The sequence below is a fragment of the Corylus avellana genome, chromosome 7 (genome assembly GCF_965113065.1).
Source record: "Corylus avellana chromosome 7, dhCorAvel1.hap1.2, whole genome shotgun sequence".
Lineage (NCBI taxonomy): Eukaryota > Viridiplantae > Streptophyta > Magnoliopsida > Fagales > Betulaceae > Corylus > Corylus avellana.
Window position 1 is genome coordinate 4,408,894 of NC_142496.1, and position 27,375 is coordinate 4,436,268.

General features: G+C 35.8%; 2 protein-coding genes across 3 annotated transcripts; one reads left to right on the plus strand and one right to left on the minus strand.

Annotated features, from left to right (window-relative positions):
* Positions 1-740: 740 nt before the first annotated feature.
* LOC132185888 (uncharacterized) lies at positions 741-13,428 on the minus strand. 2 transcript variants are annotated; one of them, XM_059599694.2, is made up of 9 exons: positions 13,251-13,428; positions 12,699-12,745; positions 11,279-12,538; positions 8,598-9,966; positions 6,653-6,932; positions 5,732-5,839; positions 5,369-5,647; positions 2,330-2,473; positions 741-1,447 (listed from the first exon to the last, which is right to left on the minus strand). In XM_059599694.2, the coding sequence occupies exons 3-9, from the start codon at positions 12,483-12,485 to the stop codon at positions 1,259-1,261; spliced, it is 3,576 nt and encodes a 1,191-aa protein (XP_059455677.2). In that variant the 5' UTR covers positions 12,486-12,538; positions 12,699-12,745; positions 13,251-13,428; the 3' UTR covers positions 741-1,258. The 2 variants fall into 2 exon arrangements, with proteins under 2 accessions (XP_059455677.2, XP_059455678.2); XM_059599695.2 differs by lacking the exon at positions 13,251-13,428 and adding an exon at positions 12,902-13,244.
* A 7,988-nt stretch (positions 13,429-21,416) lies between these two features.
* Positions 21,417-25,696, plus strand: LOC132185023 (transmembrane 9 superfamily member 2). The gene is made up of 7 exons (XM_059598838.2): positions 21,417-21,708; positions 22,548-22,588; positions 22,666-23,248; positions 23,367-23,504; positions 23,628-23,784; positions 24,528-25,012; positions 25,227-25,696. The coding sequence occupies exons 1-7, from the start codon at positions 21,557-21,559 to the stop codon at positions 25,444-25,446; spliced, it is 1,776 nt and encodes a 591-aa protein (XP_059454821.1). The 5' UTR covers positions 21,417-21,556; the 3' UTR covers positions 25,447-25,696.
* The last annotated feature ends 1,679 nt before the right edge of the window (positions 25,697-27,375 follow it).

Below are 27,375 nucleotides of genomic sequence, written 5' to 3' on the forward strand. Positions count from 1 at the left end.
ATTTGACAGAACGCCATGTCAGCACCAATAAGAAACTGACACATGTCCCTATAATTAAAATTTTTTTAAAAAAAATTAAATTAAAAACATTAAAATTTATATTTAATTAATTAAAATATATATTATTTTTTAAATTAATTATAAGGACACGTGTCAGTTCCTTACTGATGTTGGCGTGACATTCCGTCAATTTTTTGATGAAATTTCGACGGAAATACCATTTCCGTCTTTAAGCAAACTAAAGGTACCTTCAGTAATAAAAAATAAACCCTAGGGGACAACAAATAAAAAAATTAAACAACAAGGGGGCAATAAGATATTTACCTTAATTATAAAGATATGTTTAATTTGATCTAATTTTCGAGTAATTATAAATATCACTTGTGTCCCTCTTATATCACTTCAAGAATGATATGACTTTTAAAATTATCATTTGATCAAAATTCAATAATAATCAATTACAATGCCAATAGTGATTTTAGAAGTTACCTCATTCTTAGATTGACACGAGAAACATAAGAATGATTTTCGATTTATGAAATTCTTGTATCCTTGTGTTTGGTTCGAACTATCCATAAGATCTTCGAGGAGGGTGTTACAGTAATAGCCTAAAAAGCCATGCAGTGCTAGGGAAAACTCACGCCAGTACATGCATTGTCCACACCCTTGAATCGCTTCCCAATTTCCTCAACACCATTATGGAACAACCAGGGCTTGATGCTAAATGAACAGATTAAAAAAAAAAAAACCCAAAGAAAGTGCATTGATTGATTCATGGCCACATTGTCATTGTTGGCTTCACACTTGATATATGCAGTAACTTTGGTGTCGTGATAGAATCAAAATTGGAGAAGAAGCCATCTCACAAGATACTACTAATAGCCTAAAAGAATTATCACACATCATGTACAACAACATTTTTGAACTTTCTTCTTCCACCAGAGATCAAACAAAGTAAAGAAAATAAAGAAACACCTAAGAATACACAGCGTGCAAAAATACATTCTTGATTATGGTTAAATTGGAATACAACTTGGCAAGGGGAAGGAAAGACAGGCATCACCAACAAAACCAAACACGCCTTTCAATGCATTGTGCAGGGATGCAAGGAGCAATGTCTCTTTGAAGATCACCTCAATGGATGACCAATTTCAGCCAGAAATCAAAAGTGGCTCCTTCCCCCTTAATAGGACACCCCAAACCCAAACACAAGGGCACCTGGAACCTGCCATTTTCACTTAGAGAATCTTCAAACGGTTCAAGATGATATGGGTTCATACGGGTATGAAAGCCATGGATGCTTCAACGCCTCCAAAGCCGAAGGCCGCTTCTTTGGGTTTATCTCAAGTAGGTGACCAACAAAGTCAATGAAGCCCTGGTCCCCCATTGGCAATCGATGCCTTAAGGATGTCTTTTTTGGTATCAGGTATTCGAGCCTGTTTGTTTCCTGGAGAATAGCAAAATAGCACTGTTTTTATGTATCATCATATAAATAAAAATACCTAAAGCATTTAAACAAATATTAACAGAGTAGGAATCAGAACTGTAATCACATTGTCAACAAAACACATGTGATAAGCAAAACTACTACTTATGAGAATTCTGCTTAGAGTTGGATACATTTGACTAATAAAGTTTCAAGGGATGAAGGTAATTTCTGACAAAATCAAATTTCAAGGTATAAAAGTAATTTCAACTCATTTGTAACAATTACGGCAAACTCATCTACCAGTCCCAGAATGTACCAAATTCTCTTGAGATAAACAAGTTGCAAAAGTGCATAAGTGAAGAGAATGAAATTATTTGATGAAAGCCGGACCAGGAAAGTATGTGCCCCCCAAGCATAAAGTTACCTAATATCTAAACGGGAAATATAAATTCCTTAAGGATGAAGCTCTAATCATGCATATAGAGAAAATGAAAATTGAAGCCGCTGAAGTGGCAACTTTGCTTTCTGACAATCATGGGTAGAAAAGGGATGCGTAATGTTGGATTATGACAGAACACATATGGGTCCAGTCAACAATTACCCAGTACCATCTATAACCCAATTATTTTTTTTTTGATAAATAATAACCAGTCTTATTAAAAGCATAAGGCGTCCCAAGGTACACATGGAGTATACAAAGGTACCCAATTATATTGCGTGCTTAACACCCATGTCTATACTTGACTCAATTTACTAGGGAAGACCCAACCTGCCCAACAACCTTTTCTTTATGTCAAGGTCTTTTTCTGTTCCCATCCAAGTATAATTAGGCATTGAACAATTCTAATACATTCAATTTATAGGTATTAAACAGATGAATATCCTCAGTTACAACTTTACCTGATTCCGTTCATAAAGCATGTGATTTTTGGTAAAATATTTGTATGTATCCCGTCCTTTGGCAAGCATGCTTTGATCGATGGGACCTATAATTCCAATCACCCGAGCCAGTAATGTTGCAGGTGAATCATTTTGGAAGAGGACCTACACCATGGCAAAACTCATTTTCAACCACTTGCATCAGCATCAAGGAAGAGAGAGAGAGAGAGAGAGAGAGAGAGAGAGAGAAGGGGTGGGGGGGGGGGGCGAAGCAAAATAATCAACCACTACAAATTTCAGTAAAATTGATGGTGAAATGGTCAATCGATCTTGCACATCAAGTGATGCAGCAAAACAACCAAGGCAGAGGAAAAGTATCTCTTCCCTATGGGACAATTAAATTTAATGCATTATCAACAATAACATAAAGCAGTAGCATTTCAGTGCAAAGTTAATTCAAACTATTTCACAAAATTAATGCCAAACAGCTTAATGAACGATATTGTTAGAAAAGGCCACAAGTAAAGGTACGGCTGTCCCTATCTAGAATGATGTATTTGTTTCCTATATACAGTAATGGATTGTGAAGACCAGGATATACTGAGCCTCTCTTTTTTGAATCCCTCCTGTATTTTACAGATAAGTAAATAAAAAAAAAAACTACAACCCTCAAAGGAGATGACTGGAACCTATTTTGAAGGGCTTGATTATGATGCCTCCAAGCCAATCACAAGCACTGTACAGCCATGGGCCACCTCAGTTGTTTCCAGCAACTAGCAAAGATGGTGTCTAGCAACCCATTTTGAAGAGCTTATCAAGAAAACTTCTATTCTAAATTTTTATGGGGCTTTAGGAGTTTGTTAGCTAGGTATTAAAATTTTGTACTGAGGTAAATTTGGTCCAAGTTACTTAAGACGGGAGGTAAATTTTGTTAGCTAGGAATTTATTTCCTATGTATAGTACTGGGGTAAATTTTTATGGTCGTAACCCTGTGTGGGAGCAGCCCCTATCTGCACCCTGCTGCAAGTAGACCTATTTCATCCCAATGATCCAACCATAGTCGAAATTGCACCCCACCGAAGGCCCAGTGGAAAACCCATGCGACAGCCTAGTAATAGTCAAAGAATGGCGCCCCTAAGCATAGAACTACAGATCTACTAACCACCAAACCCTCTGAGAGTAAGCCCGGTCCACTGGATCACCACCCTCCGTGGTGGATGAAGAAACCTAGTTGCTTCTGGCTGACAACAGCTGTCATGACTGTAAGATGTACTAGCTGGCAGCTGCTGTTCTTTGTTTTACGTAGGCAGCTACATAATTCACTAAACAGAAACCTCCTTTATGTAAATGTTTTAAGATGTACACTTTTCAAATATGTAATAAATGAATTGAACAGTGGCCTTTGTTTGAGATGTAGTTGACATCCCCGTCTCATATACTCTCGTTCTTTTCTTCCTCCATCTCTCTATTCTCTGGTTCTACAAGAATTATCACTCTCATTTCAACCCAAATATCCAATGAAAGTCTTTTCTCATCCTCCTTTAATCTCAATCCACATCAAGTTTGTATTTACTCTCATTCACTGATTCGCTACAACCTACTAGTTTCCCAGCACTCATCCACTTAATGCTACACAGAATCAGATTCTCCTCTCACCATCGAATCCCAGCTCATATTACTATTAATCAACTCTTTCCAACAAGATTTAACCACCTTCAAGCAAGACAACCCTTCTCTTGAAGATATCATGGCTCCAAGCTTAATCTTTCTTGAGATCATCCAGGAAATCATGTCTACTGTGCATCTTTATGTGGGTTCCTCCCTTAACTTCCTACATATTAAAGTTTGCTTTGCTGAACGTGTAATAATTTTTTTTTAATAAGTAATTGCCGAATTCATAAAAAAGAGCAAAGGCACAACCCAAGTACACAAGAAGTATACAAGAGAGAAGCCTAAAAAGTAGCGGAGAAAAGCTCTAAGAAAGCATGAAAGTTTGAAAATCTACAATCTGAGGCAGCAGCCCAAAGGAGTCTTAAAATATAAATCTTTTAAGCATACAAACATGTACATATTATCAATATTTACATTCTGGCATTCCACCATTGCTTCGACCTTTAAGAAGTACATGGCCATAGCCACTACGATCTATAAATGAAAGTAATTATAATATCAACATCATTGATAGAGATCATTTAGCATCAAAATAATTACTGAAAAAAATCTTATTTCTACACAAACACAGCTGTTGATGAAGGATCAATATTTATGGAAGCCTATGAAATTAATATGCAATCAAATTATAACATCTAAACCAGTATCAATACTAACACCATCGCTGGAATGTATGAATTGGCATCTGCTTCAACTCAGTCAATTTTATCCCAAAGTACACACACACCTACTTAAACTACCATCCCATTATCGATGTCCCCCCATATAACTATTGTGTCAATGCCCCCCCCCCACCCCCCACCCCCCCCCCCCCCCCCCCCCCCAAACTACCAAAACAATGTCAATGTTCTCCCAAGGCCAACAAAAAGACAAATGACCTTACAAAAATTTCAATAAGACAAAAAAATTAATTAATTAAAAAGAAATTAGTTTTTTTTTTTTTTTTTTTTTGAGTTTTCATTATAATTTTAAGAATTTTTTTAATTTTATGGAGGCTAATTTTGTCATTGGGGGGACTGTGACATTGTTTTGGTAGTTTATGAGAGACATTGATACAATTAACAATTTGGTGGGACATTGACAATGGGATAGTAGTTTGAGGGGGTATATGTACTTTTCCCTTTAAATTTCCACTACATTTCATGTTAATTGGTTGCCCCAAATACATTCAAAACAATCCTTTAAATTCTACATTCAGTAGAGATAATAAATACAAGATGAAAAAAAGGAGAAAATAAAAGCTTGAGGCAGTAAAATGATTTTTAAAACACTGTATAATTTAGACTCCTTACAATCAAGAAAAAAATGATATAAATGAAATAAAAAATACAAACATAATTCATACGCAGATATGCATATATGTACATATTGGTGCATAACAACACTTACGTTGCCAGTACAAAGTTCTGCCAAGATGCAGCCAAGTGACCATACATCTATCTTCTTATCATATGGAAGTCCCAAGATAACTTCTGGGGCACGATAGGACCTGGATTGAACATAAGAGCAGAGGTGATCTGTCTCAAAACAACTGCTCCCAAGATCAATGACCTTCACCTCACATCTACTATAACTTTTCACCAATATATTCTCAGGCTTCAAGTCACAATGTATTAGACCAAGGCCATGTAGAAACTGAAGTGCCTCGAGACACTGAATGGTAATTGACTGCAAAATCCAATCAAAATAAGCACATCTGCCAGCACGGTAAAAACATAAAAGGTCCCAAGAAGAAAAAGATACCCCACAAACCTGCAATCTTGGCATTGTGAAGTAGACCTCCCCTCCTGATTCTCTATTAAATTTATGAAACTCATATAAGTTTGCCTTGAGAAGTTCACATACTATTAACAAATGCTCCTGCAAAATCAAGGGAAATCATACGCAGGGCATCAACAAACAAACAAGACCAAATATGACAATTGCAATTCACAAGATGTGGCAGATTCCATATGAAATCAGCAGATGTTGATTTTTTGCTTGAAAAAAATCATCTATTTGAAAGCATGCCAAATTGCAAACTAACAGTTCTAATAACATGCATAACAAAAAAAAAATCTCTAGTAAAAGAGCTTGACATAGACGCATCAGGAAGAGAATGACAAATAGCACTGAATTTGGAGCCTGACTGGGTCAGGAACTGCTATAAAAAATTAGCAATCACGAACATCATGCAAACTGAACAGTTGTTCAGGAGTTAATGAACCCCACTTCACCAGTAGTTTCCATGGAAATGTGGCTGTTAGAAGTAATTTTAAACTTTATGATCAAAGAAACTGTCGAGCTTAACAAAATTTAAAACATAATTTTTAAAGCTCTCTGTTCTTTGGACAAATTATCAACTACCTGATAAATTTAAAGAAGATAGACCCACCGAATTTTCCCAAGTGATTGAAGACCTAGTAGGGAACAAGTCGGCCAGGACAGGATTACAAGGGACCAAGTAGAATGTGACAGGATCTGACAGCCAGCTCTAGAAGATAAGCCCACAGGAATATGCAGGTATTCTTATGACTTGAGCAAACTCTCATTTTTTATATTTAGTGAAGGGCGATACAGATAAGTTTAACAACTAATTTGCCTAGTACATGGACATGCATAAATCAGCAATCCACCATAAAGTTCACAATAGCATGTAAAACTAATAACAAGTTGAATAATATTTTCACTTACTCGATAATAGAAATAATCATATAATCGGAGAATGTGGTACTTGTCACCAGGATCATGCTTATTCACATACTTGAGAAGCTTTATCTCATCAAGGCTCTGATCAAAAAAATCCTTGTTGTTCTTTATAATTTTTACACAGACATCCATACCCGTATGCAGATCATGTGCTTGTATAGCTTTACTGAATGCAGCTGACCCAAGATACTCAGTAACATGATAGCGCCCAGCTATGACTGAATTTAGAACAACATGGAAGTTCTTGTCCTCCTCAAAGCCAGTTCTGAGCAACAAAACAACATAAGTTTACATAATCTCCTAGGGAAGAGAAAAGGGTATAAACTGGAAGGTCTGCTTGCTTTGGCAGCATGAAACAGTGATTACAAAATAAGTGATGTTAAAATAAGTTCCCAGCATATGCTGTGGGCAGTGGAGGTGCCAATTGGATAACAAAGGAGATATGCCACATTAAGTCTGGTTAGTACAGCTTGCAATCTAAAACTACAATTACCAGAAAACAGGCAATACAAATTTTTTTGCCGAAAATACAACAAAACATTTAAGGAGATACCATGTTTTCAAAGATAATAATATCAGTGAGCCAGATGTTATATCATGGCATGAAAAGGGGAAGATGAAAGTAAACAAAATGCTTCAAAAGGTACCACGATCTGCAAACATTGCCAGAGATCATTATAAGTTGAAAAAAGCCTCAAATACTTCCTTGATATGTTCCATTCATAGGAGAGAAAAGAAAAAACAATACTATAAGAACCTTTCATGAAAGAATTCATTCTGAAATGTTCTGCGTTGACCTATTAATTATGAATGAGATAACCAGAATCCAACCGATTAATTATGTCTACTATTATTTAATTAAGTGTATTTGCTACTTCAGCTGTAAAAATGTATTTTTGCCAACCACAACTACTTTCAAGTTGAAGGCTTACCAAAAATAGAACAAAAGGAAAAAGTTGAGGGAACCATCATAACACTGAATAATACTCATGAAAAGAGGACCACCTAGAGTCATTTGTTTGCTAAGTCACACATGCACCTTAGGTTTTGAACTCACAAATTCACCCTCCTCTCCGTTCATATGGAGGGAAAAGTTAACATTTTAGCTAAAGCTCAAGGATCACCTAGAGTCATATTTTTTTTAGAAGTAATATAAATACAATAGAAGTGCAAAAGGGCGCAATCTTATTACACATTAAGTATACAAGAGAACCCCTATAAAATAGAAAGAGAGAAACAAAATTCCAAAAACTCTGAAATTAAAAACAAGCAAACTATTATGTGCTACTCTCCATGTATAAAGGGATTGTAACATCATCTTTTTCAGATCTAATAATCCATTCTCACGATCTTCAAAGCTCCTTGCGTTCCGCTCTCTCCAAAGGCACCGCATTAAACATAAAGGAACCAACCTCCATATTTTCAAAGCAGTATGCTTCCCAATTGTCCCCTCCAACTCACCAACAATTCGCTCACCCTTCAAACAACTGGAAAGCGCACTCCGCAATTATGTTGCAACCTCACAATGAAGGATCACCTAGAATCATATAACTAGTTATAGGATAAGCTAATCAATAAGCTCTAACAGAGACGGCGTAAATCTCCATTTTATTCTAGCTCTATCTCAGTTTAATTGACATTACCTAGTCCATATATGGATCATAGTAATATGCTATATATGTTTCAATAATAAAGAAGTTGGCATCCAGGTTCAAGCTATCCACCATAAATCAAACATAGATCATTGGTTTGGACATCATCAGAGAGAATGCTATTGGCACAAATCTAGAAAAACGAGAAACTAAAAAAATGAGACCATAGTTTCCAAAGTACTAAAAATATTCTGCAATTTACGTAGATGTAAATGGCAGAACCTCAAACACAAGAAATAAGAGCTAGCAAAAAGATGAATATGTAGGATAAGACATACCTGTTTTTCCTATGCACAATCTTCAGGTTAAAGGTCTCAAATTCATCCTCCTGAGCCTTTATCTGCCTTACTTGCTCTTGCACAGCAGCTGCCTCTTCATCCTCAAGTGATGCTGCTGGATCTTCTTCCCGTGCAGAACCAATTTTTTTGTCCTCCTCTTGCTTCGCATGCTCTCTTTCATCATAACCATAATTAGAGAGTGTAGAAGGAGTAGAATCTGTGGATCTCAGGGCATTAGCATTATTCTCATCCCTGGAACTTTTGATAGGTGAAGAATCACTGCTTTTCCGCCTCCATGAAGTAAGCATGTTATCCGAGCCCACCACAGCATTTTGACAGTCATCAATTTCATCACTGATAATAGCATTGCTGTTGTTTGACCATAAAGGTTTACTAGCGCCTGCCTGCTCCAGCCGTCCATCCCTCAATGGTGGGGGAAACGAAAATCCCCCATCAGGATGATTTTTCATCTGTATGCTTCCACCCTTATCATTCCCAACTACATATTTATTGGCCTCTTGATTAGTAGTTTTCCTTTTATCCCTGTTTGATCTATCAATGTATTTCTTGTCTAAGTCATGATGAGGATGTCTAGACCCACCAATCCCAACATCATGATCACAGAAGTATTCTAGATCCCCTTCACTACTGCCTCCAACCAAACTTTCCCGTACTTCACTGCCCATATCTGCAGCATCACTGTTGATCCCTACACCAATTGATCGAACCGAACCATGCTGATCATCATCCATACAAATATCATCTAGCCGCGACCTTCCACACTCGTTCAAAACTTTCCCATCCCCTAACATGATGAGTTCATTCGTCTGAGTCACAAAGCCCTGCCAGACAGGTTCTGCACGCATCAGATTCAGTTCTTCTTCATCCATCAACTGTCCATCATATTGAGCAATTAAATCATTCTCATCAGTCCTCCCATACATGTCAGTCGCTGACAACCCTATAGGATCGTCTGAAGCTGTAACTGGTTCGACATTTTTTGCTTGAAAATACCGCTCACCAGAGAAGTAAGAATCCTCCTCAGCAAAAGATTGATCATCATCCTCATCTTTGGTTGGAGCTCTTTCCTGTGGATCTGGAACACTGCCATGCCCTGTACCCTTTTCATTGTCACTTGGGTAATCAATTTCATGAGCTAGAAACCAGGCCTCATCCTCAATAGGTTGTCTCATATATCCAACATCATCATCGTCATCGTATTCATCAGAGTCCCAATACTCATTTGGATAGTCAACAGATTCACTTAATCCATCACCGACAGTGGCAAAACCAGAAACCAGATCAGATGTATCCTCTGCAATTCCCTGACTTACAGATAGCCAACTACCTCCTGCAATCCTTTTTCCACCTGATCATTAATGCAAAAGCTGTAGCTAATTAAGTGATCACCCAAAAGATACAAAATTGGAAATAAATACCATTTACAATTCCTCATTTATTGCATTTATTCCTATAAGTCAAGTCTTTAAGAGTATAAGCATGTACAGGTGCACATGCTATCATGAGTTTCAAGTATATTGCTATGATATATATAGCATAATATTCCATAAATTTCTAATGGGACGGCTTAGGCCACTATTTATGGTTGCAAGTGATGCAAAATCAATAAAACCGCAATCATTTACAGAAATACTAAGATCGGCACCATTGCCAACTACATTGTACTTTTGTTTCATTAAGGTGAATTAGAGATATATTTTGTACAATAAAAAAAAAGACAAAAACTCTAGGTTTCCAATATGGCAAACACTTAGACAATTAATGAGATAATATTATAGTGGCTAAACTACTGAATTTTAAGCTCCCTGTTCATTTCTTTAGTCTCCTGAGAAACAGAAACATGTTGAGCAGTTTCAATCGACACTTCATGAAAAATAGCTTCTTGGTCCATAGACCACAAAACCTGGGAACTTCCATGTTTCTGGTATTCTACTTAGCCCCAGCATTATCATATTTGATGAATATGTAAAATACAGGAACCCACGTCTACTACAAGATTCACTGGTTTGAATCATCTAGGACATTATTGAAAATAAATTAAAAGAAAAAAGTAGAAACATTAATAGAGACTTGAAAGGTTGATCGAATCTTGCAAAAAGTAGAGCAAGGACAACATCTCTTCATAAGATTAAAATGATAAAACTTCTGACAAGTACCATAATAATTAAATTGAAATAGTAATCATTTTCCAATTCCACAAATCTTAGTGAATCATTTTTTCTTTTCTTAATCCATATATAATAAACAGTTCATCAAATGAACGCTACCACCACCTCAAACTCACTGCTGAGTAGCCATCAATGACTTAGAAATGGCGAACTACTTTTCCCAAGGAGATTTTCAATGACAATAACAGTACTGATTATGATCAATTGAATACATCTAACTAGCTCAAGAACTGCACTAGAACATGAATAACAAGCCACAGGCACAAGGGACCCAAACAGATATATCACCACTAGAAACGTGAAAGAGATAAAGAATGGAAGATGATGGCTAGTAAGAACTAGAATTGCAAATGGAGTAAAAGGCAAAAATTGGATTACAAGTAGAGGAAATGAAACCCAAATAATCAACTAACTAGTTCACTTGCTGATAAAAAAAATATAGATATTTGTAAGCAAGGAAATCATCTGATCATTTTCATCAAATGAGCTAACCTGCAGAGTTTATTTCTTGTCCGATAGGAACATCCAGGAATGAACCTATCAGGAAGGCGTTATCAGCACTGGTGAGTTTTGCACCAGGTCCATCTCGCTCAAACTTTTCCTCCCAATTAACATTCAATGATTTGTCCTCTGATTTGAGTTTAACAGGCGGCAACCTAGGAAACTCTTCCTTCTGATTCTCAGATACCAGAGGAAAACTCAAGCTGCTGATGGTCTTTTGCTCGGAACCCCCTTGTGACTTGCCAAAGTACAAGGCTCTTCCCACCTCATCCACCTGCTCTTTTATTGCTGTCCTAACATCACTCGTTTCTGACTTTCTCCTTCCTTCTTTTTTGTCAGAACCTGCGATAATATCATAACTAGTTGACACATCTCCCTCGGAGAATGGAAAAACAGTCTTGACAGAGCAATCTTTCCACAAATCAGAAGAAGAATTCGTGGGCTCCTCACTTCTTGACCATGGATTATCTGCAAAGTTTTCTTTGAAGTATATGCTACTAGCCTTAAGCTGCTGATCAAGTTCTTTGGGCTCACTTGCTTGGGTTTTCTCATACTTGGATTCCACATTAGCTTTACTAGTACTTCCAAGCCATGAAGTTCTCTTGTCGCCAGAAAAAGTAATCTCTTCCCCAGTCTTCACAATGGCTTTACCAGCATCAGGAGCTTCACTCGTATGATACTTCGGTTGCCCCGATATCTGAAGCTCCGAAATGTTACTAGTACTACTAGTACCATCATTCTGATAAGCTCCAGCAGGCCCATTACTAGGAATGAGCTTCCACGAATACAAATCAAGCACCGTGTCCTCCGAACCTTTCAAGAAACTGAAGCCCTTGTCACTCGTCCCAACCGCTTCATTACTTTTATTCCGCTCACCAGTAGAAGCAGCATTCTTCCATTTGCTCTCAGACCCATTTCTACCCGTCCCGCACTCTATCTCCTTCACAATTAACTCCTTGGAAACCTCACGACTATCCCGAGACACTGACCCTGGATTTTCCACCACCAGCTTGTCCCCATTCGCCTCCTCTACCGTATTACCCGAGTCCTTATCCTTGTCCCCAATCGTAAGTTTCTGAAGGAACCCATTCAAATCAGGACGATTACTGAGCTCACTGCGCAAAGCTGCCTCAGCTCTAGAGAACCGATTTCTTCGCAGAAATTCCAGAATCACATCAACCGAGTTTGACTCTGCCATTTTTAACCACTAAAACCTACAAGTAGGTCTCAGAAAGAAGCATCCACAACAACCTGAGAAAAATACACCAATAAAACCTCGTTCTAAACAAAATATAAAAATTCCATTTTCTTAATACACCATTCTTTGCTAAGAAATTTCTACAACACCCACAAAAAAGAAAAAAAACGAAATAAAATAAAGATTTTTCAAAAGTACTATTCCAAAACTTACCTCGCATAAGGCTCAACCAAGTGGCGGCATTTTTGTAGTCCTGTGTCCTGAACAACAACAAAAACCTAACAATCAGAATCCCAAAATTTTCCTCCCATTTTTTTTACATTTTCCGAGCAACCAAACAGAGCAAAAACTGTTCCTTTTTTTTTTTTTTTTTTTCCTCTTTCTCAGAAACGTAAAAACCGAAGCCTCATAATCACCTAAAAAGCAGTGCCAGCCCGGCTCTCCGATCGAGAATCAGGCATTCTCGTCGCGGATCCACAGATTGGGAATTTCAAATCCCGTGGATTCCCATTTCCCTTTCCTTCACCTCCAACCCTAAACCCCAATCCCATCACACATTCGAGCGCTCCCAAAGCGGAATTCAATTTCCGCCACAGTTTTAAGGCCAAAATCACTCTCTTTGAAAAATCAAAAGAAACCAAGATCTGACATTTTGCTTTGTGCGTAAATTTTTTTGAGGGTTTGGTGAAAGAGTGGAAATGGGTCCAAAAGATGAAAAAGTAACAAAGTAAAAAATCGATGAAAGAGGAGGGACGAGAGGAGCACCTGAGGAAGGTAGTAGTGGCCGGTTGCTGCTCTGCTTTGTTGTTGTTGATGTTGTGGTTCTTCTCTCTCTTTTCTTTTTCTTTTTTTTTTTTTTTTTTTTTTTGGTTTTTCTCTCTCTCTCACTTGACTCCTCTGTAGGCTTTAGGGATCCTGGCTCTTTGCGCTTCTGAATTGAGGTGGTGGACCAAGAGCGGGCTCTTGAATGCTCTTTTGGATTTTTTATTCACTGTTTTTTTTTTTCTTCTTTTCTTTCTATTCACTGCTTTATTTATTTTACCTTGTTACCCGCTCTTTTTTTTTTTTTTTTTTTTTTTTTTTTTAAGTAAAAATTTATGTTAATAGGCTGTTTGAATTTTACATAAATTCAAGCAGTCTATAAGAGGGAAGTTGGGGAGACTCGCTTACCTCAAACAACCTAAAATGCGGAACTCATTTGCCTAATTTCAGTAATTCTAATCATTACCCCTGTCTATTTCTCACCCTCCAAAATTTATGTGACGTGATTAAAAAAAATGAAAATTACAATTTACCCCCTCAAAATTGTCAGCGATTTGCAATCCTACCTCTAAAGTTTCAATTTTTGTAATTTACCCCCCTAAAGTTTCAATTTTTTTTTAATTCAAGCATTACGTCAATCAAAGCGGCTTTGACTGACGGGACAGTGATCACGTGCAAGTCACGTGATCACTTTTGGTTTTTTTTTTTTCCCAAAATGCCCCCATCCCCACCTCCTCTTCTCCGCCTACCTCGTCTTCTCCATGCCAAACCGATCGATCTGCTATTGGTCAACAAGAAACGAGAATGAGTGAGAAGGGTCTTGCAGGACGAGGCAAAGCAAGTCTTGGGAATAAGGCATTTTTGTTTTTATGTTCCTCTGTTCATTTGAACGAATGATTCTTGGATTCTCCGGCAAAGGTCATTCTCCGGCAACGACAGAGAAGATTGATCCCTCTCTGGCAACGACAGCGAAGATTAATTTATCGGAATTGATGGTTGATTTATGTTAATAGATGTTAGAATCATATGTTTGATCATTCACATTGTACTGGGTTGTGATAAATTTGAGAATTTTTTTGAATTACGGTTGTTTATGCGTGAAATGTAAGGACTTCGGTTCTTGGATTTAATTGTTTCAATTGTTTCAATTTGGTAGTTCCATTGTCGTTTCCAAGGTGTTTCGGGATTGAATCTGGCCAAAATCCCAACAGTTTTGTGAGATTTGGGCCATTTGGCTAAGGAAAGATCAATCTTCTTCCTTTTGGAGGCAACGGCGAGGTAGAGGGGCAACAACAGTGTGGAGGCAACCCGTGACATAAATTATTAAGAAACCAGATGGGTATGCTTCAAATCTTAAGAAACAATACCTGATGGAAAAGCAGACAGATTCCGAAAATATTGGATGAATTTGTGAAGGAAATGATACACTAACAAAATTTGAAGACAGTAGCAACGAAAGTGGCGCAGAGGCTGAGAGAATCTACCATTGAATCTCTAAAGAGCTTGCAGCACACCAGAACATGGAGGGAGAAGCATGGGAGATTTGTAATGGAAGAGATTCGGAGGTGGTTGACAGCAAAACGTGGAAAATAATATTCGGGGGGCATTTTCGATACTAAAACGCCTTAAGTGATCACGTGCGAGTCAAAGCGGTTTTGACTGACGGAATGGCTGAATTGAAAAAAATTGAAACTTTAAGGGGGTGGATTGCAAAAATTGAAACTTTTGAGGCGGAATTGCAAATCGCTGACAACTTTGGGGGGATAAACTATAATTTTCTCTTAAAAAAAAAAAAAAAATCTTTATGCACCCAATGCTATCAAAAACCACGTCACATAAGCTTTAAAATGATACAAAGAAAATTGATAGTGTTACGCCTTAATCAATTCACCAACTGCTTTGCAAATTTCCCTTTTCCTTAAACATTGACTTGAGCGTCGAATGGGAATCATCGGTCTCACCACTGGCTCCCTCTAAAGTAGTGGCGTAAGGTATTCTCCATCAACAAGCCTAATACCTAAAGCCCCGTCCCTTGTTTTTACCTTGTCACTTTATTTTGATTTTTTTTTTTTAATCTTTTTCCTGTTGTTGGTGATGATCATACTGTTACGTGAATGATTTCACAAACACGTAACGAGATAATTTGTTAGGTTATGAGGAAATCTAGACATTTTAGATTATAAGGAAACCTAAGACTTTTTTCAAACAAAATATTTGTGATTAATTCTTTGTTTACTTTTATTGCCTAGCAAATTGCTGCTCAAGTTGATCCATCATTGAATCTGCCATTGAGCAACTTGGCTCTGATATCAATTTGTTATGCGAATGATTTCTCAAACACGCAACGTGATAATTTGTTAAGTTTCGAGGGAACCTAAATCTTATATTCTAATGGAACCTATATTTTTTATATTCTAAGGGAATCTAGAACATTTTCCAAACTCAAAGTTTGTGATTAATTATTTGCTTAGTTTTATTGCAACGAGACAAGAAAATTGTTGGTCAATCTAATCCACCCTTGGATCTACCATTAAGCAATCTGGTTGTTATACCAATTTGTTACGTGAATGATTTCACAAACATGTAACAAAATTAATTTGCTAGGTTATGAGAAAACATAGACCTTAGATTCTTAGGGAACCTTAACCTATTAGATTCTTAAGGGAACTTAAAATTTTAATGCGATCTCAATTTAATCATTTGGTTTTTAATTTCGACAATTAAGCTCTTATTTTTTTTCTTCAATTTTAAACTTGTCTCTATGTTAACTTATCGTCTAATTAACTAATGATATGACACATCAAATCAATCAGTTAATGTTATATAACTCTTGTTTCAGTCTCCAATGAGTAATTCAATTCGTTGAGGATCACGTCTCATGAAGCAAATGTCACTAATTTGAATTCTCCACCCCCATTTCTCTTCGACTCTTCCCTTGTTCGGACATGTAAAAAAAACAAAGGGTGAGAGAGTTGGTTGACCACCCCTAATTGATGAGAGTGGCAACCCCTAACTGCTTTTGAAAAGCAATCGATATATAGCAGTTGATGAAAGGTTATTGTGACTTCATATTGAGAATGTTGTGCAAAAAAACAATTACTAAAGTGTTTGGGGAATAAAACTATTCAAGTATGCAAAATGTCTTGAATGACCGCAATGGATATCATATGCTAAGGCATTGAGAACCTCTTAAATGTCTTAAATGGTCAACTGGTTGTCATATTTTAAGTGAAAGTATAAATAAAATCATTTTTTTTTGGGTTTATATTAATTTGAAAGAATTATTTGTGTATTTGTTGCCACATCGCCATGTACATCATTAAATGCAACAAAATAAAATATGAGAAAAGTCCACTACCTCTCTCAAACTACCACCAAATTGACAATGTTCCCCCAAAACTTTAAATTATGACAATGTACCCCCAAAACTACAAAATCATTGTCAATGTCCCCCTCATTGACAAAACTACCCTTAGAAAAATTTAAAAAAAAAAACTAAAAAACTAAAATTTCTGGAAAAACCTAAAATAAAAAAAAAAAAAAAAAAAAAAAAAAATCTTTTTATTAGAAATTTTTTTTAAAAATTTCGATTTGTTTTTTTAATATAAAAATTGAAAATTTTTGGTTTGTTTTTATGTTTTTTTTTTTTAAAATGTTTTCTTTTATAATTTTTAAATAAAAATTTCCATTTTTTTAAAAAAAATTAAAATATTTTCGTTTAAAAAAAATAAATTTTTCATTTTTTTAAAACATGTTTTAAAAAAATCTAAAAAAATAAAAATTGATTTTTTTTTAAAATAAAAATTTCGGTTTAAAAAAAAATCGTTTAAAAATTAAAATTTTCGTTTTTTTTTTTTGAATTTTAGGGGTATTTTTGTCATATTGATAAATATATAGAGGCATTTTGATCTTTTTGCTAGCTTTGGTGGGGATATTTACAATATTTTGATAGTTTGAGGGGTACATTGTCACAATTGAAAGTTTGGGGGAACATTATCAATTGGGTGGTAGTTTGAGGGAAGTATGTGAACTTTACCCATAAAATATTAACCATAAAATGAATCTTCACCATTTCGCTCGAAATAAAAACAATCATATTCCAGGTTTTGTTGGAAAAATGGAATTAAGTATGAGGATGTTGGGTATCTTAAACTCAAGTGTTACTTATAACAATCCATTAACTATGGGTCCATCAAAATGATTTGAAATTTGCTCCCTGTAGTATCAAAAATGAATTTAATGGTCCTGAAAATATCCCAAAAAAAAAAACAATTATTTTGAAAAAAAAAATGGAAATGTTGATTGTAAATGGACTAATGTTTATTCCACCACTATACTACTATACTGATGCGGCACTATTAATTCACCTTTGAATTAGTTATACTTAAAAATAAATAAAAAATTAACGGTGGACTGACAATGTCACATCAACATAGTAAAATAAGAATAATATCACATTTTTATCTCACAATATTAATGTAACAGTTCCAACTAACTCTTGAACAATTTTTGTTTAACAATGGTTAGGTTGAATATTAGTTAGGACTGACACGCCAACGATCTGGAATAATTATAAAATAAAAATATAATTTCTTACGTTACTCATAGAATAATAGTGAAATAAAAATTGTGGTTTCTAGTACCAATTGGTGGTTATCATGCTTGTTTGGGTTGGAATTTTTATTTTTATTTTTCTATTAAACTAAATTCAAAATTACGAATATCGATGAGAAAAAAGAGTTGAGATTAAATTGAGTTGTTTGAAGAATATAAAATTTTGAATAAAGTTGAAATTTTTTGAGTTATGTTGAATATTAGTGGTGCCAAATCAACTAAAAAAAAGGTTGAGAAGAATTGGGAAGAAAGGACTTGTTTGGGAAGACGATTCTTCCCAATTCTTCTCAACTTTTTTTTATTTTTTTTTTCTCTTTTTTTAGTTGATTTGACACCATTAATACTTAACTCAACTCAAAAATTTTCAACTTTATTCAAAATTTTATATTCTTCAAACAACTCAAACATAATCTCAACTCTTTTTTTCTCATCGTTATTTACAATTTTGAATTCAATTCAGCAGAATAGAAAAAAAATCGCAAACCCCCACTGGATTGCTTTGCATTGATTTATTTTTGGCCCATTTTTGTTGTCTATCCCAGGTCATATTTGCTTGGTGTATCCTAATTCCTAGGCCAGATTGTTTGCGATTTGGACAATTGAGTGAAGGGGACACCCTTCGGGTGTAGGGTGTGAGAGGCTTAATTTATGTGGATTAGGTGACATTGTCCCCTCTCAAGTTGTTAAAGGCTTGTTTTGGTGTGCATGTCTAGGATTTTCAATGCTTGTTGGATACTTGTTGCTTGCATTTTTGGTTACACAAGAAAACACAGAGAAATATGGAGACCATCTATTTTATAGGCCATATTATAGAATTTATAGACTTAATTATATATATTGCAACATAGGGAATATGTTGTCACACTATTTTAAAAAATTTAAATGATGTGATACTTTATACACTATTAATACTATGTTTGTTTCGACGTAAAATTTTCGACGATTTTCAGTGAAAAAATGATTTTCCTTAAAATATTTTTCAGTATTTGCGCCGACGACTTCCAATGGTGGTCCAATGAACTCCGACGATTTGAGAAAGAGAAACTCAAACTCAAAAAATTTATGTTTTTTTTTTTTTTTTTAAAAAAGATAAACCATTTTATGAAAATTAAATAAGCTTTTTTGATTAAACTGAATACGTTTTTGGGTTGACTATTATTTTCCATCGCACCAAACACTCAAAAAATATTTTTTTAAAATTATTTTAGCCTAAATGCAATAAAATAGAATTTAGACCATATAACGTAATCTCTCAATTTAACTTGAAATGTGGAGGATCTTGATGGAAGTATCAAATTTTAAAACATAAAAAAAATAAAAAAATAAAAAAAAAAAAGTTCATAAGATGTTACAAAGTCGCTTTCCTTAAAGAAGATATTTGTCCCAATTGATTTTTGATAATTGGGGTACAATGGGTTATAGCAAACACTTCTCTAAGATACATTGGAGCCCTACGACATTCTACAATCATAATTGTTAGTAACAATGACTTAATTTCAACAGCATATCAAACTTAAGTTAACTTACGATTGACCTTACAAATAGTAAAGTAAATCAAAACATTGATTTACCTTATAAGCATTTTACAATCCATATAAAATCACCATATCGTATGACCATGACTGTCTAAAAATTAACGATGCACCATCAAGACGCCCTACAGTTCACTGCCACACGCGATTGGTTTGCACTGTACTAGAGTATACACAAGTGCATACACTCAAGTATTGATTTAAAACAATACCTAGATGTGAGTTGTGCATTACAAATGCCTCGTTCAATTTCTTTTAACAATTGATTTGTTATTTAGTGGTGCTTCTTCTTCGTCTTCATCTTTTTTTTTTATTATTATTTTTTTATTATTTTTTTAAATCCAATATTTTTAACATTGTAGCCAAGGAAACACAAATTTTATATTATTATTTTATTAATTATTTTTTAAAAATTGTCATGTTATTAAAAACGACTTAACCTCAATAAAGCTTTTAACCAACAGGTGGTTGGCATGTTGACTTAAGGGGAAATTAGGCGACGTGGTTGCTACAAACAATTGGGAATCTTAATTGACCTTGGGATGATGGGCTCTTCATGTCCACCAAAACTTCAACATCATTAAACAAAACAATTTCATATTCCCTGTCCTTGAATTTGGTCTACTTTGTGAGATATTATTTAGGATTCTTAAACTTTATCCTTAATTTACTTATTCTTGACCAATTCCATACAATTTGTATAGCTCAAATTGTTGCTTTTGGTCGGTTTTGTGAAACTCTATCTCACCCATTTGAGTACCTTTTTTTTTTTTAATGCCATTTAGCACCAAGAGATGTTTACTATAACTTCAATGCTCTTTGGCAGGCCGGAACCGAGTAGGGTTACGGGGTATGGCCGACCCAAATATGATATATTTTATGGTCATAATTTAAAGTTGTGCATTTAATAGTGTATATGATGTTAATGTTGGCATGCTTTTTTAAAAAGTTAAATAATGCGTTATTACGTACACCGTTAGATGTATAAACTTTAAATCCTGACCATGAAATGAAATAGATATTATTCATTTAAAATGAAAATGGATGAAATTTTTTTAGTTATGTTCTTGCTCTTTAGAAATATTATTTTCACATAGCTCTCTCAAATCTTCCAACTCTCGTATGTTGTACGAGTCATAATCGTGTGTATATCCCTTCGACGCACATTTTGCAAGTTTGACGTGGGTGAGACGACCAACAATTTCATGAATAGAATTGAGAGAGGAAGTTTCGTTTGATTGACATAAAATATTCGTTCGACCGAGTTTGCAAGATGTTGCTCAGTACAAAGTTCCAAGAGCTTCGATCCTTAACTCGGTTGAAATAAGGTATATGGGGTTTTGATCGCAGCTTGATCGTAATTTTGATCAAACGATACTCATTCGACTTAGATAGTTTTGTAATTGACAACCATATTTCAGCTGTTTAATCGGCTATTAATAAGAAATACAATAATGAATGTGTTGAAGGAGCTTGCAAATACGGCTATGTGATTTCTTAGAGTAAAATTGTGATTTAAAACTAAATTGCAAGAAATATATTATTTGAGAGTGCATTTTTAAAAATTTATATAATTTTTTAAAACGTATAATTTTAATTCCAAATTATAAACAAATATGTAATTACATTTTTAAAAATTAAGTCGCCTAAAAACGGACAATTAACATTAACTTTCATATATTGAATCACTCACTATACCAGAAAAGTCAGATCCGTGTGGGATTGGGAAGGAGGGTAGTGATCATCCCAATGAGTTGACTGCCGAACCACCGGATCTGACACCCCCTTACACGTCACAACCACACCAATCACGTGCCTCCACATCGACAGAGAGAGAGAAATAGAAACCGAAAACGAAATCGAAACGCACACCAAAACGCACCTTCGCGTCGGAGGGCAACAAAAAACAAAAACGGCCCCGTTTAGGTGAGGCATCGCACGTCTGTTTGTGGCACTCCATCTCTTTCAGTGTGAATTAAAAACATGATAGATCGGACCAGACTTCAACGACCTCCTCGTTTTATTAATTAACCCCTGCCGTTTCACTCCCAAACAGACTCCAGATTGCAAAGCCAGATCTCTCTCTCTCTCTCTCTGAGTCTCTTCTGGTTTTCTCTGTACGTTGAGGGTTTGGGCGTGGAGGGGTTGGAGAGATAGTGGGAAATGGAGAGGACTATGGTGGCGGTGGCGGTCATCGCCTTGGTGGTGCTGCTGGGCGCCAATCAGGTGAGTTCGGATGCATCGGATCACCGGTACAAGGAAGGAGACCCGGTGCCTCTCTATGCGAACAAGGTCGGGCCATTTCACAATCCCAGGTAAGCATTGTTCTAAGCCCTTTGGAGCTCGATCCGCGACTTTCTTGGTGTTGTTCCAGCTGGATCTGAGCTGATTCTTAGCACATAGAAATAATTGAGTTGAAATGTGAGAAAACAACGTGTTTTGGTTTTAATGTTTTAGTAAGATATGGTTTTCGAAGCTTAGGTTTACTATAATGTTTTTGCTCCGACAAAGTCATGAGATTTGGGATCGGGTTTATTACAGCACAATCATCCTCATCCACGGTTCAAACGAAACCAGATGAGGATGATCATCAAACCATTCCTACGGATAATGTGGGAGCTGTTAACAGAAAGATAAAGAAGATAGAAGATAAGAAGAGCAATTCAAATGTTTAGATAATCTGTGTAATCGCACGTATACAGATAGATTTGTTGATAAGTTTTTTGGTAAATAATACTTCTATAAATGAATAGCAAGCAACCCGATTGAGGTGTGGAAGCCAAAACAATTATTCCAGATTTATTTGTCTGTTTAGGGTTCTTGTCTTAAAATATAATTTCCTGGGCTAACAAACAGAGTGTAATGTATTTGTTGCATGCATAGCTGGGAGATATGGAGAATTGTTTGTTTGAGAGTGTTGATGTGGAGCATGGATTTCCATTTTTTTTTTGGCTATAAATTTGACTATTATTTGATCCTAGAGCTGGATCTGGTAGTCTATAAAATTTTGGGATGGCTGGTTATTGTTTGTTCGTCAAGAAGTGTATTCATGTTTAATCGAACAGTGGTTAGTTCAATGTTTGATTCTTTGAATGTGAGGAGATTTTGTGTTCCAGATGGGCTAATGTGTTTCTTTTATTTTTCTCTCTTGCAGTGAAACATATCGCTATTTTGATCTCCCCTTCTGTGCTCCAGGTTTGCATTAGTTCAATTTAGTATATTTTTCAGCAGTTCCTAAGGAACTTGTTTAATTAGTTGGATCCGAATTGCAGATCATTTCAAAGAGAAAAAGGAAGCTCTTGGCGAAGTGCTAAATGGTGATCGTTTAGTCAGCGCCCCCTACAAACTTGATTTCCGAAGTGAGAAAGACTCTGAGGTTGTTTGCAAGAAAACACTCTCAAAAAAAGAAGTGGGCCAGTTCCGAGCTGCCGTTGACAAGGACTACTACTTTCAAATGTATTACGATGACTTACCTATATGGGGTTTCATAGGGAAGGTCGACAAGGAAAACAAAGACCCAAGCGAGTATAGATATTATCTTTATAAGCATATTCACTTTATTATCTATTATAACAAGGACCGGGTGATTGAAATCACCGTTCAAACAGAACAACATGCCCTTGTGGATCTTACGGAGGATAAAGAAGTTGATGTGGAATTTTTGTATACTGTGAAATGGAAGGAAACAAACACTCCCTTTGAGAAGAGGATGGATAAGTACTCACAGTCTTCTTCGCTTCCTCATCATCTGGAGATCCATTGGTTCTCCATTATAAATTCATGTGTGACAGTGCTTCTTCTAACTGGGTTTCTCGCCACAATTCTCATGCGAGTCCTTAAGAATGATTTTGTCAAGTAAGGATTATTTTGAAATCCATCTTTGTTTTAGGATCTGCCTGTTTACTCTGAGTGTACTAGGGTGTGCATTTTCTTTCTGCACTCATTATTAAGTTCTTTTGTTTCTCTATAAAAGATATGCCCATGATGAGGAAGCGGCTGAAGACCAGGAAGAGACCGGATGGAAATACATCCATGGAGATGTGTTCAGGTACCCCAAGTACAAGTCTCTATTTGCAGCTGCCCTTGGTTCTGGGACCCAACTATTTACTCTGTAAGTTGCTTTTTCATCAGGCTGTTTAATAGCACAGAAGCTCATTTTAGGAGGTTTCTCATACAAATACACGTTATTGTTGTGTAATATTTCACTAATATGGTATTTATGCTTTTCATGCAGTACGGTATTCATTTTTATACTAGCACTTGTTGGTGTCTTTTACCCATACAACCGAGGGGCTCTATTTACTGCACTGGTTGTCATATATGCACTCACGTCAGGAATTGCAGGCTATGTTGCAACCTCCTTTTATAGCCAGCTAGAGGGAACGAACTGGGTATGTGCTGATAAATTCATTCTTCAAAGAGTTTTGATTTTGAAATGACATCCATTAAATTTGTACTTGTTTCATTTCTATGATATTCAATCTTCTTAAGGAGATTAGCATCGTAGGACTCTTCTAATGAGACCATAATATAGCATGTTGGGATACAACTTTACCCAAAAGCTTAAGCTTATGAATTTGGCCTAACTATGCTATATAAATCATTCATACATGCCACATTTTTCTAATGCGGGACTTAACTTTTCTATAATTATCTGTGTATACTTAATATCTTCTACTATCGTGTGAGGCTGTCACCACATTAATATACTCTCCCTTGAATGGAAGTTTTATCAATCTTATGGACCCTTTTTACGATTACTTGTGTGGGCCATGTAGATTTTATCCGTGCCGTGCATCTGTTATGTCCCTACTCCTACCACAAAAAGAACCGACCATCCATGCATGCGCATCATTCCCGCTCCAAACAGCAAAAGTCACTGCCATCATCCACCATACTGCATGTCACTATAGGCTTTGATGCAAATTGTTAGGGAAATGATCATCTTGAGATTCTTACAGTGAGATCATAATATAACATGTTAGGAGAAAACTTAACCCAAAAGTTTAAGTTTATGGATTTGCGTGTATACGTGTGCTATATTAACCGTTCACACATACCACATTTTTTCAATATGAAACTTGACCTTTCTATACTCACATATGAATACTCAACAAATTTTTTGGTATGACAGGTTAGGAATCTGTTGTTGACAGGATGCCTCTTTTGTGGACCTTTGTTTCTTATGTTCTGCTTTCTGAATACTGTTGCAATTACTTATAATGCCACTGCTGCTCTCCCATTTGGCACTATTGTCGTGATAGTTCTTATATGGTCACTTGTAACATCACCTTTGCTGGTATTGGGTGGGATTGCTGGGAAGAATAGCAAGGCTGAATTCCAAGCTCCTTGCCGCACCACCAAATATCCCCGAGAGATTCCAGCTTTGCCATGGTACCGCGGATCAATTCCACAGATGGCAATGGCAGGCTTTCTGCCTTTCAGTGCTATATACATTGAACTTTACTACATATTTGCTAGTGTCTGGGGTCACAGGATCTATACCATCTACAGCATCTTGTTTATCGTCTTTATAATTCTCCTGATAGTTACTGCTTTCATTACTGTGGCGCTAACATACTTCCAACTTGCTGCCGAGGACCACGAGTGGTGGTGGAGGTAATCACCCCCATTTTATTTAGGCTTTTAATAATATTTTGATTACTTATAAAAAAATTTAAATGTTATCTGGACTTTAAACTACTAATCCTTTTTTCCGTCTTGTCTTAATCTGTTGTTTACTTCGAATGGTCTATTGCTTCTCTAATGTTTGTTCTTCCTCTTATATTCACATCTATTGTTTGTTCTTCCTCTGTTTATTCATCTGTTTCAGATCTTTTGTTTGCGGTGGATCGACTGGCATATTTATCTATGCCTACTGCCTATATTACTACTACGCACGCTCCGATATGTCCGGATTCATGCAGACCTCATTTTTCTTTGGATACATGGCTTGCATCTGCTATGGTTTCTTCCTCATGCTTGGAGCCGTAGGTTTCCGTGCAGCTTTGCTATTCGTCCGTCACATTTACCGGTCCATCAAGTGTGAGTAGTTAGTTGATCCTTGCCGGGAGGCATCTGGTATGTGTCTTTTTTTTTTTCCTCACTTTTTCCGTAGGCGTTTTGTAGAGAAAGGCATCATGGGTAGTTTTGTAGTGCCTTGGGTATTCAAACCAGAAGCAGGGTTCAAGAGCAGATCATCCCCATATTATAACAATATGCTTGAGGGTTCGGAGAGAAGGAAAGAGTTTGTATCATTACTCAAAGTCAAGACTTTGCAATATATATTCTTTTAATACCTTCTACCTTCTATTCTTATAATCTCTCACTGGTATATATGCCCACGTGGAAAGAAAAAGCCAACCGCGTAAAAAGGAAAAGGGATGGCCAAGAGTTCATTTGGCCCTGTTCAATTTTCTATCCATGGATGATTACGCCAGCCAAACACAAAAAAAAAATAAAACCTCGATAATTCATTAATTCCTTATAAACAATACATGTTTTTGGGCCAGAACAGATTATTTGGTTTAGCTAAAGATGAACTGCAGACAAAATTTATATAAAATGTAATGGTTTTAATCTGTCGGGTATAAGTGCGATTGGTGTTTTTGAACCATAATCATCCCTTCATGTTTTTTTTTTTTTTTTTTTTTTATAGTGATATGTTGAGGTGGCAATAATAAACACGTGGCAATATTTTATAGCTCTTAAATGGAGTTCCGTACATGTGGCAAAATTTTCATTAATTTTTTAGATGACATATAGATGAAAGGGAACATGATCTTCTCCAGTTCATGGTTAGGATTTCATCTAAAAAATTTTATGACCACAAATAGGACACATATCTCACTAATAAAAATAAGAGGTGGCTTCGGCCACCCTAGACCGGCCGGTCTGGGGTGGCTGAAGCCACCCCTTACCCGAAAGGGGGTGGCCGAGCCACCCCCAAGGCTCTTGGGGGTGGTTTGGCCACCCCCTTTTTGCAAGATGGGGGTGGCCGAACCACCCCCATAGGCCATGGGGGTGGTTCGGCCACCCCCTACCCAAAATGCGGATGGCCGGCCACCCCCTATGGTGGCCTGCCACCCTCTTCTTTTTTCTTTTTTCTTTTTCTTAAATTTTTATTAATTTTTTTTTTAAAAAAAATTTAAAATAATATTTTATTATTATTTTTATTAGTGGGATATATGTCCCATTTGTGGCCATAAGATTTCTGAGATAAAATTCTAGCCATGAACTGAATATTCTCCAGTTCTGGAGAGGATCCTGTTCTAGATGAAAGGATCATTTTAATAAATGTGAAACGCGAGAATTTAATTTGGTACTTTTAAAACTCAAGTGACCTTTTAATGTAATAAAAGGATAAACTAGCTAAATGAAATTGGTACCTACTAGTTAGTACTTACCGCAGGGGTGGACCTACCTTAATAGTTGGGTCCTTGGTAACCCAATTTTTTTTTTTATTTTTTATTTTTTTTTTATTTTTTATTTTTTTTATTTTTATTTTTTATTTTTTATTTTTATTTTTTAATGTTATTATAAAAATATTTTTTTTTTTACTACTATGACAATGCCAATGACGACTTTTGGTAATTTATACCGAGAGAAATTTGTTAAAGATTTCACTACAAAGATGATAATAGATGGATTTTATTTAATGAAAACGGTCGTCAAGCATAACTTGAAGTAGATGCCAAGTCCTTTTCTGAATTTTTTTTTACATGTCCATAGTAAACTAGAAAACTTTTGTATTTGAAATGAAAGTTATTTTGAAAGATGATTTTATAAACATGTACATTTTATAAATAGTTATGACTTATGACTAAGGGTACGTTTGGAATTACGATTTTTTGGTAAGAATAATCTGCGTTTTTAAAAGATATCGCAAAACGTAAAGTGTTTGGCATTGTAATTTAAAAAGTACTTAATCTAAAATAGAAAAAAAAATGCGATTTCTATAAGCATGCTATGAGGTACTTATT

Excerpts from the sequence above, each read along its gene's own strand:
- LOC132185888 (XM_059599694.2), bottom strand. The coding sequence starts at position 12,485 with ATGGCAGAGTCAAACTCGGTTGATGTGATTCTGGAATTTCTGCGAAGA. Across the intron at positions 9,967-11,278 it reads ACAAGAAATAAACTCTGCAG|GTGGAAAAAGGATTGCAGGA; the intron begins GTTAGCTCATTT and ends ATTAATGATCAG. Across the intron at positions 1,448-2,329 it reads TGCTTTATGAACGGAATCAG|GAAACAAACAGGCTCGAATA; the intron begins GTAAAGTTGTAA and ends GCTATTCTCCAG.
- LOC132185023 (XM_059598838.2), top strand. The coding sequence starts at position 21,557 with ATGGAGAGGACTATGGTGGCGGTGGCGGTCATCGCCTTGGTGGTGCTG. Across the intron at positions 22,589-22,665 it reads TCTCCCCTTCTGTGCTCCAG|ATCATTTCAAAGAGAAAAAG; the intron begins GTTTGCATTAGT and ends TCCGAATTGCAG. Across the intron at positions 23,505-23,627 it reads GGGACCCAACTATTTACTCT|TACGGTATTCATTTTTATAC; the intron begins GTAAGTTGCTTT and ends CTTTTCATGCAG.